The sequence below is a fragment of the Zeugodacus cucurbitae genome, chromosome 4, assembly GCF_028554725.1.
Source record: "Zeugodacus cucurbitae isolate PBARC_wt_2022May chromosome 4, idZeuCucr1.2, whole genome shotgun sequence".
NCBI classification, from domain to species: Eukaryota; Metazoa; Arthropoda; class Insecta; order Diptera; family Tephritidae; genus Zeugodacus; species Zeugodacus cucurbitae.
Genome location: NC_071669.1, coordinates 1,758,381 through 1,770,585, shown reverse-complemented (window position 1 = coordinate 1,770,585; position 12,205 = coordinate 1,758,381). Strand labels below are relative to the sequence as shown.

Here is a 12,205-nt window from a genome sequence, read left to right as displayed (position 1 = left end):
GGAAAAACTTACGCTACAAGTCCGCCCAGAAAGGCGACCGGACCGCCGCCGATGAGGCGTATCTTCCGATGACACGAATCGAACAGTGATGTGCGCGTCGGTGCCTGTGTGGTTGGCGACATCGCAACGACCGAAGTGACGGACGCAGCGCTGGAGGCGTTCGAGTTGGTGCTGGAGATCGCGGTGCTCTGTGTGCTGCAGCTGATATTGCTCGCGTTGCCAACACTAGCCGCCGAGGCCGAAGCGGACAGCGGCGGTGCAGAGAAGGCCGAGTGATTCGACGAAGCCGTCGAGGAGGCGGTCGATGATGACGATGAGGATTTCACCAGCGATGTGCCTGTGTTGTTGCTGTTGCTCGACAACGCAGCGAATTCCGTCTTCAAATAGTTATTATTATTGTTGTTGTTATTGTGATTACTGCCGCAGCAGAAATGATAGTTGTTACTGTCAGCTGACTGCTCGAACTGCTGTTGGCCGTTCACTGTGGCTGCAGCGACCGTTGCGGGCGCATAAACGTGTTCCACCACAGCAGTGGCGATCACACCGTTCGTTTTCGAGCGTGAACTCGTTGAATTGGTCGTTGTTGTAGTTGTTGTTTTCGATTTTTTGATACGCTTAAACGAAATAAACGGTGTCGATGACAAGAGGCTGCGTGCGGCCGAAATCGGTGTATGTGCCACCACTGTGGTTGTTGTTGTTGCGCTCGCTAAGTGCTCTTTCGCAGCCGAGGATGATGATGATGATGTGGTGATTTTCATGCCCTTCGTTTGAAATCGATAGCCAGTGGTTTGTTTTTGCTGTTGCTCTTGATGCTGCTGGCGATCATTAAAGAATTTGTTAGATGTTTGCTTTTGCTGTTGTTGTTGTTGTTGATATTGCACCGCAGTTGCCGCCGCCGCTGCTGCTGCTGCCGCACAGCTGCTCGCCTTCACTCCGACGGCTGGGGAGCCGTTCGCAGTGACAGCGCCGTTGGGACCCGCGCCGACGTGGAACTTCTGTAGCAATGGACTCGTCGTATTCGTACTCAGTTCCACGATGTGTGTGGGCGTTCTCAACATAATTTCGAAGGTTTTGTAGCACCTCGCCAAGAGGTGGTGTATCAAGTTGGTTCAAGATTGCTTGGTTGGCTTGTAGAGAGTTTGTAGACGGTAAGAGGATCACAAGGTTTGTGAAGCTGGTGCGCAGGTAATCGCACGCTCGTTCAATAATTGTTGCTTTTCGCTTTTACGATGTGTTTCGTTGTTATTGTTATTATTTCACTTTACGCATTATTTTTGTTTGATTTTCTGACGAATGTTTACTTTGTTGCGCATTTTTCTTTTCACATCTCAGATTTTTTTTCTTTTTTCTTTGCCTTTGTTATTAATTTTTTTGTGTGGTCTTTATCGTTGTTTTGTTTACATACTTTGTTCTTGTTGTTAGTTTATTTCACAGCATAATTGGCGTTTCTCCCACTGAATTGTTATAATTCTCGGCGTATGTTTCTCAGAAATCTTTCGGAAATTTCCAAAACAAAATAAAGCGCTAAAGTGGAAAAGTATACGGAAAATTAGTTTGTGCGACGTCTGGGTCAACAATTCAACAGTTCGTGTTGAATTCTTGAGCCAAGCGTTTGCTAGGTCATGCAAACCATCAGTCAGTCACTCAAACAGTCGAAACATTCATTAATGCAATGACCTCACCACTTCCTTCCGCAGACCGGCCATTGACCACGAGCGCAATACTGGAGGTCAACAGAACAGCTAGCTAACAATTATACTAATTTTATTATTTATTATTTATTTTTTGTATTTTAATTTTTTTTTGTTTGAGCCATTGTGACCCGCATAGCCTCGCGCTTTTTTATGGTCCAAAGCGTGTGATTCTTTATGCTTTTTTGTGGCACACTAAGTACCGCGCATTTGTTTTAATATCGTATTTACGCATATCATTAGCACAAAACTGTGGTTAATTTCTGTTAACCACACTCAAAAACAACTGCTTACAACCCACACATAGCGAAATCACACGCAAAACAGTAATAATAAATGAAATAAATTTGGAAAAATTCACAACAAAACCCAAACTTAGCTGAGAACTCAAGAAAGCTGAGAACACATGAAAGCTGAGCTTTGTGAGAAAAATTCATGAACAACAGCATGAAAATATTGGAAATCGGTATATTCAAATATGTTGAGTAATCAGATTTGTTTGTGATTGACCGAAAGCTCAATTTAAAGCTTTCGACATATTTTTTTTCGAATTTGGAATGGCTTTTAGTGCGTATTTTCCTGTCAATTCTAACAAAAAAATTCTTATTGTGTTCGAATGAAAGCTCAAGCTTTCGAAGCTTTCGAACGATTTTTTTCTAACTTGGTATAGCTTGTCTATCGTATTTTAGCATAATTTTTGATAAAAAAAGTGCTCGATCGAAAGCTCAATTTAAAGCTTCGAAGCTTTTTCTGACTTGAAATGGCTTTGGTCGCGTATTTTAGGGCCTAGTTCAATTTCTGCGTATTTTAGTGTCAATTCTAACAAAAAAATTCTGATTGTGTTCGAATGAAAGCTCAAGCTTTCCAAGCTTTGGTACGATTTTTTCCAACTTTATATAGCAAGTGTCTCGTATTTTATTTTAGCAGCAATTTTGATAAAAAAGTGCTCGAAAGCACTATTTAAAGCTTTCGAAGCTTTTTGTGACTTGAAATGGCTTTTGCCGCATATTTTAGTGCCAATTTCAATTTTTGTTTGGTAATCGATAATTATAGCTTAGAATTTCTTAATATGAGGAAATAAAAGCTGTTGGAAAGGGAAGTGAAGTTTTTGCTTTCGGCAAAGCTTTTATTTCAATTAACTGAGCGTAAAATAGTCGGTATTTTAATATTTGATATTTAAGTTAGGTTATGGAACTGAGAAGAGTAAAAGTGTAGTACTTGAATATAAAATAATATAAAAAAAAATTCGGAAAATAAAAAAAAATATATTTTTGATAGAAAAAAATGTAGTGTATTATTTTATTTTTAATAAAGAAAATAATATTTATTAATTATTTTTTAAACAATTTTTTTGTTTATTTTTTTTTCTTTCATAAAACGAACCAAAAACAGTTGCGCAGAAAAAAAATTCAAAATCGCAATAGTAGCAAAACCACATCCGATCGCGTCACTCAAATAAATCCGCTTTTTACTTTGAGATTTATTAGTTGCTGAATTATGTAGAATAATAAGCTTTTATTATTACTTTCGTTCTATGTTTTGTTGTTTGCCAACCACAAGTTCCGTTTTGATTTGATTTTTTTTTCGCTTACTTTTTTATTTTTGGCGATTAACGACAGACGGAACTAACATAAAATCATAGGGATTTTATGACTAACCCACAACATTTGCCGCTTGCCGACTCAGTAACAGTCACGGTTCTTTTTTTCATGACTAAACCGTAGAGAACACACGTTCGATCGAACCACTTTGATTTACGTGTGAACACTCGAATGCAGTCACACAGCACACACACTCACTAGCACGAAATTAACGTCACATTAAATCGCACCATATTGACGGAATTGATTATGATTTCACATACAAAATGGATGATTTCTCACAGCGCTGACGATCGCTCCCCTTTAATGGGCTGGACACTTGGTCGTTATGATGGAAAATTTCGCGTATTACAACAACGAAACGAATACAATAAATAAACAACAACAAATGATGTGAAAACCGCAGAGCGACCAACAAACAGTAAAATGCGAAGCAAACTAAAGCAAAAACACATTTATGGAACAGCTGTTGCTCGATCTCTGACCAACATCGCGGTATCAACAGCGCTGGCAGCGGCGATTTAACGACCTCGCCGTCAGCGTCACACAAATACTTGCGGTCGGTCGGCTTGAGCTGCTGATAAGAACGAGTGTGTACGCTTACAAACCGAGTACACACAAATGTATGTATCTAGCTGTCACACATATGACAACTGTATGTGTGTATTATCGGTGTATTTTCCTCGTGTAATCTTTAAACTCAATAATACTCGCCTGATTTGCTGGCTTTGCTTTTGTTTTTGTGCTACGAGTGATACGAGTAAATAAGTGTAAGATTACATGGTGGCTACATGTGTAAGCGCTTACATACGTGCGACCGTCCGTCCATACATGCCGTCTGACGCATCAACTTTGCGTGCGAAACTGTAGACACTAAAGTCAAGCGGTGGCGCCGACGCTGAAACATGTCGAGCGGCACGGTCGCGGACAGCTGATAAAGGGCCTTGAAGTCGCCACGACAGCCAAAAACAAATGAGCCACTACCGTAGCAACAACAACAACCAACACACACACACATGCGAGTGAGTACGAATGCGTAGAGCCATAGATAACGTAAGCTGAACTTTCAAGGCGAAGTTAGCAGTAAAATAGACTACTTACTTACTTATTTATTACAATGTACTGAGTATGCAGTGTTTACTTAGAGGTCACTTGATTATTAGTGACTTTGGAAAAATTAAGCCTCGAAATTAGAACAATCAGTGGCAACACGTACAACTAACTAAATGGTCAGCTACTAATTTGATACACTACATCGTATACGCTTTAAGTAGGCAAAATATAGATATGTATAGGGCTTTTAGGGTCAATGATTTGGTGGTAAATTAATGCAGATAATTATTTACATTGAAATGGACTTGATATTAATGTGGACACTAATTGTAATCGTTCAAAATATTAACACTATTCCGCTTCTGTTTAACCTTTCAACACTCTTTTGCTACCAAATATAAGTATCATAAAAAATTCGCCAAAAAGTATGCTTCAAATTTTGCTCGTTTTGAAGAATTTGTTGCAATTCTCAACAGGTTTATGTTTTAAATGTTTCATATATAACTAGATTAGTTAGATTAGATTACAGTACTGATCTCAAACAACAAGAGATCTCACATGGACAGCAAAATTGTCCGTACTTTGTGACGCCACAAACCACAAGAGATCCCACTTATGAAAAGCTAAAGTCGGCAGTTCTTTGTCATAGATGCCATAGACCCTCAAAAGCCAAAGCGCTTTGTCATATCTAGTTCACATCATTCAGGTTTATGTTCTTTTGCAACAAGTGTGAGTCAAATTTTATACAAATAATTCCAAAGAAATTGGGTAAAACCAAAGAGAAAGAATTTTTAAATTCACAGAATATTTTTTAAATTTATGTTCCAGCGCACTCACTGAGTAAGTGTACACATTTCGTGATTTCGCCTAAGCATTTGCAGCCTCATTAATTTGCCTTTTCTCACTTTGATAAACCCATAAAAATCACAGAAAATCACATGATGCAACTCACACCATTTCGCCTGCAGCTATGACTCAATCGGGAATGCTCTGAAATAAATAATGGCACATAATAATTATTGCATTATACAAATGTGTCGTACAACAACAAAAAAAAGCAGCAGCGATTACGAGCGATGAATCGCATGAGCCGTGCTCTTTCATTGCTCCAAAGGCAGTCACGAACAAAAGCGCATCAAACGTTACATAAGGGAGCGCGAGTAGGAACCCTATCAAGCCACGTGGCTACAAAACAACTGAGGGAAACGGAGCTAAGCCGCACGTTTCAAACTGCCAGGCATTTTAGATTAATTTGAATTGAAAACTTGCGCAACCTTCAAAGCATCTTAGCAACAAAGTGTGCAGCGAAGTAATCATATAAAATGCAATAGCATAGAAGAATGGAGGTCGAATTTTGGGTGCGGAGCGAAAGTATTTGTGCCGGCAGCGGGGAGGGCACATCTATATATACGGTGGATATTTGCAGCAAAGTTCAAGTGCAAGTGGAATTTTCTATTAGTAGACATTTCAGTTTCCATGGTTAGTAGAATCGTTTTTGGCAACGATTCAAGAAAAAATTGAAAGAAAATATAATCGAAGGAAATACAGCGAAAAAATAATAATAATGAAATAAAGCATGAAAGTGTTGCGCCACAGCAGCTGTATAATTTGGCTAGAATGTAAACCAATGGCATGCGCATTATATACTGAAGAGGTAGATTCATAGATATATATAAGTAGTATATAGGGAAACGCTTGGCAGTTGCTAAAAGTGCCGCGTTCTCCGCTGACGCGTGCTTTTAATGCGAATAAAAATGTTCGCGTTGCAATTGAAATTGCTAAGAAACAGCAGAGAACGCTTGCAACACTGCAGCTACTTACATATTAAAAATTTTTAATTGCATTTGTTGCTTTTATTTAATATTTAATGTTAGTTTGTACCGCGCCTCGCTTAATTATAGCGTCTGTTTTGCTTATACCGCTAGCAACCGCACGCGCAAGTACAACAACACACCTGAGTTGTAGACTGGGTCTTCAATTGCTGTTTTTGTACTAATTGTGCAGCTAAGAATAAACAAATATTTATTTATTGATTTAACTGTGGATGCTTTTAACGCGGCGCGCAAATATTATTTAAATGTTGCAAATTTATTTTTAAAATTTCACAATTTTTTTCTCTAGTATTTATTTGCTTTATTCTACTGCGTTCTAACGCCATATGAAAGAGAAACAATTGAGTAATGGCTTAAATGGCTCACATATGTTTATAAATAGTACTACGCAGGCTAAACGCTGCTAAGTACAATCATATGCGGACGCGGAATGCCCCGCGCGCACAACGCGCTACACCCTTTGTGTGTGTGGAACAAAGAGACTTTTTCGAAAATTTCTTTGAAAAGAAAGACAAACACTTTACTTCGCATAAAAATAAAAGCAGGAAGCGCGAGAAGAAGAAGAACCAGAAGGCGTATGCAAAGCCAAACCATATGCGCATAACATACAGATGCTTTCGAGATGAATATCGCGGCGCGTTGCCGCGCAGGTTTAATTAGCTGTGACAAATGTACTGTGCGCTATGCCAGTGCGCCGCGCACAAAGCGTCGCGTTGTTGCCGCGCGATGACTCTGCAAATCCCGATAAATCTAAGCCAGGCGCGTCTTTGTCTAATTACGCTTTGTGCATTCTTAAGCGATACGCTTGCGCTTTTAAGTGATAAATATCTAAAAAGCTGTGCGGCGCGCGCACAAAAAAAAAATTAAACAAAAAAAAAAAAATTAAAGCAAAAATGACAGCAAATCACACAATTGTAGTAGCAATAAAAACCTTCCAACAAATTATTTATGCAACTCTTACATATATGTAAGTAAAAAAGTGGGGAATAACCATTAGTCAGTCAAGATGGCAAGCGAAATTTTGAAATCGCCGCAAGTTACCTGAAGCGTGAAGCAAATATAGCTGGTAAAGCGCTTACAACGCGCATGAACTTTCATTATTTCAATCCGCTATTTAGCGTTATATGTGTATGAGCGCGCTGCAACAACGCGTTAAGAATTCTTGAAGCGTGCTTTGCTTTCGTTGCGCTTCGAGTGCGAATATTAAGACGCTTAGCTCGTGATTTGTGTGGTGAACATTTTTTCTTGGAAATATACAGCAGAAATATAGGAAATCATTCTTCATAATAATTGCGATAAGACTAGAAGACCAAAACCACAAATATTTTATCATTTTCCACTCATTATTTCAACAAATTCCACTAAACAGCCAATAGAACACTCATTCACTAGCGCTTAATATGAAACTGTTTCTGTTTCTTTTTTTATATTCTAAAAATGAATCTAAATTAATACTTAGCGCACAGTTAAATGCTTAAGCTTGAGTTATTGTTGTTGCCAACGGTATTCTTCGTATTGTTTGCATATAATTTTTAAATGTCAAAGAGACGCGTTGTTGCATATGAAATTAAGAAGACTGCGCTACGCCTGCGTCTCAGTTCCCAAACGACTTGGTCTCACGTGAGCTTATGAGCGTAGCTACGAAGCAAAGCTCGGCGTACTGAGGTGGCGACAAGTAAATTTGCTGTTGACGTTAATGTTGTCTGCCCCGCCCAACCAACGGCACAGCGCGGCGCTCGCTCTCCCCACCTCACCTCCTCACTCACCAGCTCAGTCATTAAATTACTGCACCGGCTGACTGCTTAATCGCTCGACTGTTGACGAAGCGACGTTGTGTTCGTTAGCTACTCGGTAGGTAGGTAGGTAAGTAGCTAGGCAGTCAACTGACTGATTACCCGTTGAGCGCGCGTTGTGTGTTTATCCATCTGCTGGAGCTACCTACTAGCCTGTCTTCGGCCGATTAATGCTAATGTGCATGTGACTGGAGGTTGAGGCGCATAATGAAGCTCGAAAGTAATTTCCATGTCGTCGTTGTGCCACAAACAACCGAACCTCAGCAGCAACAGCTATTTAAACAAATCAAGTGTTAACTGCCGAAGGGTTAACGGTGAAAGAATTTGTCTACATGGTTTGTGTGCCAAGCCATCGACAGGCAGGCAGGCAACTGTGAAGAGCTGTTATTGTCACTTAATAACTAGAAGTTTGTTGAGGTTAAGTTACTCGCCGGCCGGGCTAATGAATTTAACACAAACATAATTTGATGAGACATCCATAATGAAAAGAAAATCGATTGAAGTAGGGCAATGCACGGTAAATTCTTCTTCCAAAATGGCTTATATAAAAGTCGGCATGCCGGCATGTGGCGCAGTTAACAACAAACAAAAAAACAGAAAAGTTTAAATGTTTTCGTGGACATGTGATAAATTCAAATTAATGCAGTTTCGGAGGCGTATTTAGTCAGGCAATTGAGTTGTGCAGACAACAGCTGTGCAAATGTCCAACACGTGCAGCCAAGTTTAGGGACACTTTGTGAGCAGAGGTCAATGGAAAGGCAGAGAAACTATTGATGGCAACGAAATTCGTTTTCTTGTTGATCAAAAAAGTACTTACTGCCGAGACAAAGCTTGAAAGCTTACGACAGATACTACTTAAGCTCATTGAAGTGTTGGATTTAGCTCAAATTGAAGGAAATAAGTAAAGTATGAAATATAAGAATCAGAAATAGCGCCAAAACAACATACTTTATTAAAGCTCTCCAGCTTTTTTCGAGCTTTCGAACTTTCTTCGAACATTTGAACTTTTTGGAGCTTTAAAATTTAGCAAAAATTTTTGTTAAGAGTTAAAAGAGTTTAAATATAATATTTTTAACATTCTTTCGAGCTTTCAAAACTCGTCATAAAGAGTTCTTATATAAACTTGACGCGGGCGAGCTTTTATACGTCTTCAAGCTAGTGAGCTGCAATTTAGGAGTTACAATTCTTAAAAAAAGTGACAGCTTTTTATAATTATGCAATAATAAAAATTCCAAAGAGCTTTTTGAGCTTTTAACTCCCACATCAATATAAGAGAGATTGATTTGCTGGCCACAGTGTAACACATTTCTTTACTGTTCCAATAAATAATTTCAACTCCTCAGCCATTTGACGCCCCAAAAACATTTTTTACGACCAAATGTACGACCATTAAAACAGCGGGAGACGACGTACGCGCTACAATTTATCCCTTTTGTTGACCCATTTGCGCTGGACATACCGCAAATCCATAAACCAAGCAACTACCACAATGTTAATTAAATACGCCAACAGCTCAAACAATCTATGCGGCAGGCAGTCGGGTCACCAAGCAACCCACGCCCAGCGAGCGAACGCTAGACGAGGCGCCAGCAAACATTGTGCTCGCTCCGGCGCTACAATCCTTAAATTGCGACACTTCCTTTGCAACACTATACTTTGAGTTGAGTTTGCAACAACAACAAAGTGATTGTGTTATAAAGAACTCAGCGGCGGTGCTGAGTTTGTCGTCGTCAACGGGAATTTATTGCTTTAATTAATCTGCAGTTTATAGTTGCCACAGCCAGTGCCGGGCCAGCAGCAGTGATGAGTCATAAAGTCCTTTATTGGACAAGAGCGCCACAGACACATGGTACGGTGGAGCGACGCTGGAGAATGACAAAGATTGGGTGTAGAGTGCTGTTCTGCTGGCATGTTTCTGGTAAGTAGAACAGCAGTTTGGGTCTTTTTGCATTCTTATTGCTCTTCTTCTTCTTCTGCAGCTATTTGAGCCAAGTATGCTGCAGTGTGAATAATGCGGTACAATTCCCGTTAAAGGGATGTGTGTGTGTCAGCTAATAAGTGGAACTTTGCTGCAAAGGTAAGACAAAGTAAATTAAAGCATCAACCAGCCACACACACTCAGGCACTGCGGACCGAAGCGTTGAGCGAGTAAATCACCCTTTCGCTGCAGTCATTTTGTAGCTCATTCAGTTTCGGTTGGTCACAGTTGGTCCGCATGCAATTTCATTTCAGATTTATGACTGCCATTGGACGCAAGGACGCGCTGCAGCAGCAACTACTGCAACAGCAACAACAACAACAAATAGCAACTATGTATGTATGTAAAGTGCAATTAAAATAAAGCAAAAAAAAAGCAGAGAATTTTGTAATGACACAAAATGGAAATCAAAACAGCAGGTAACAACAACAGCAACAACTTTTTTGTGGTGACAGCTGCGCAACCTGGTGAGCTGACACTGAAATGATAACAGTTTCTTTTTCAACACACATTAAAAGTTCTCTGCATTAACTTTGTGGAACTGAAAGTGATGTGTTTTTGTTGTTGTTGTTTGATTGTTGTAGCGGGTGTATGAAGGGCAAATAAACATGTCAAACGGTAAAACGTGTGCAACAGTTGCAGCAAATTGACTGAGAACCAAGCCAACGACACGTTGACTAGAAAGTTTTTGTAGAGTTCTCAAGCGTTTAAGCGCCGAAAGCTATGTAAGTGACCCCCTAGCGCTTGGCTGAAGTTGGTGTCGCAAGCGCGAAAATGATAATTGCTAGCCAGCAAGGAAGTACAACAGCGACAACAGCGAAATAACCACGAATTTATTAAGCAAATTAGCGTGGCGGCGGCGGCGGCAATGCGACGACAAGCGCGCTCTGGTCTGGTACACACAAACAGCTGAAGACACTTACATAAATATAGAGCACGAAGACGCTACGCGAAGAATGACAAATGAAGGTGGAAAACTAACAATAGCAATGCAAGAAAGTAGAAGACAATCATTGAAGGCAGTTAGTCTTCAGCTTCATGACGGCGCCGACGCTTCATGACTTCAATGACTAACCTCGACGCGCGCAATGACAAAAGATTGACCTATTAAATTTCCCACAAATTACACCAATTACAGGGAAACAGTAATTCAGCGAAAACAAACACACACACAACAATGGAACTCATTGCAGTGAAAAAGAAACTTTGAAAAGTAAAAAAAAAAGAAAAAACAATATGAAGTCATGCGGTGTGCAGCGCAGGCACAGTGGCGCAATTGCGCATGAGTGAGAGTTACATTTATTCTTTTTTTTTTAAGAAAGTACTTTGGATTTAGTAAATTTATACAAGTTTTTTTCATAATTTTAACATAAATATTAAAAAAAAAATATTTCCTTTTTAAATTTTATTTTTGAAATCTTATTTAAATTTTTTTTGAGAATCTTTTTGTTTTGAAAATTAAAATTAAAAATTCTTTTTTTATGTTTTTTTAATTTTTTTTTATTACTTTTTAATTTTTTTTTTTCTAATTAAAATTTTTTTTTTTCAATTTATTGTAATTAAATTTTTTTTTAATTTTTTCTAATCACAAATTTTTTTTTAATTTTTTCTAATTAAATTTTTTACCTTTTTTTAATTTTTTATTAAAATTTTTTTATTTCATTTTTAGTTGCGCATGGATGAGGGTTACATTTATTTTTTTATTTAAAAAAAGTACCGTTAGGTTAGTATTGACTTTAGTAAATTTACAGCAGATTCTTTCATAATTTTAACATAAATATTCAAAAAAATATCTCCTTTTTAAATTTTATTTTTTGAAATCTTATTTAAACCTTTTTTTGAGAATCTTTTTTTAAACTTTTTGTTTTGAAAATTAAAATTAAAAATTTTTTTTTATTATTTTTCCAATTTTTTCTAATTAAAATTTTTTTTATTATTTTTTCAATTTTTTCTAATCACATTTTTTTTTACAATTTATTCTAATTAATTTTTTTTTATTTTTTTCTAATTCAATTTTTTATTTAATTTTTTCTAATTAAATTTGTTTTTGAATATTTTTTTAATTTTTTATTTAAATTTTTTTATTCCTTTTTTAGTTGCGCATGAATGGGAGTTACTTTTTTTTATTTTAATAATTTAAAAAAAGCATCGTTGGTTTAGTATAGGTTTTAGTAAATTTACAGAAGATTCTTTCATAATTTTAACATAAATCCTAAAAAAAAAAATATTTCTGTTTTAATTTTATTTTGTGAAAACT

At 37.8% G+C, this 12,205-nt stretch overlaps 1 protein-coding gene across 4 annotated transcripts in view; it reads right to left on the bottom strand.

Annotated features, from left to right (window-relative positions):
• Positions 1-12,205, bottom strand: part of Mob2_0 (MOB kinase activator-like 2) — an 85,557-nt gene that overhangs the window by 39,090 nt on the left and 34,262 nt on the right. For 2 of the 4 annotated variants that reach the window (XM_011194505.3, XM_011194674.3), the window contains exon 2: positions 13-1,524. The exons of 1 other annotated variant lie outside the window; for it this stretch is intronic. In XM_011194505.3, coding sequence (XP_011192807.2) covers positions 13-1,058 — 1,046 coding nt within the window. In that variant the 5' untranslated portion in view covers positions 1,059-1,524. Of the gene's footprint in view, positions 1-12; positions 1,525-3,555; positions 4,714-12,205 lie in introns of those variants that run through there. One more of the 4 variants, XM_054229389.1, reaches the window with a different exon arrangement.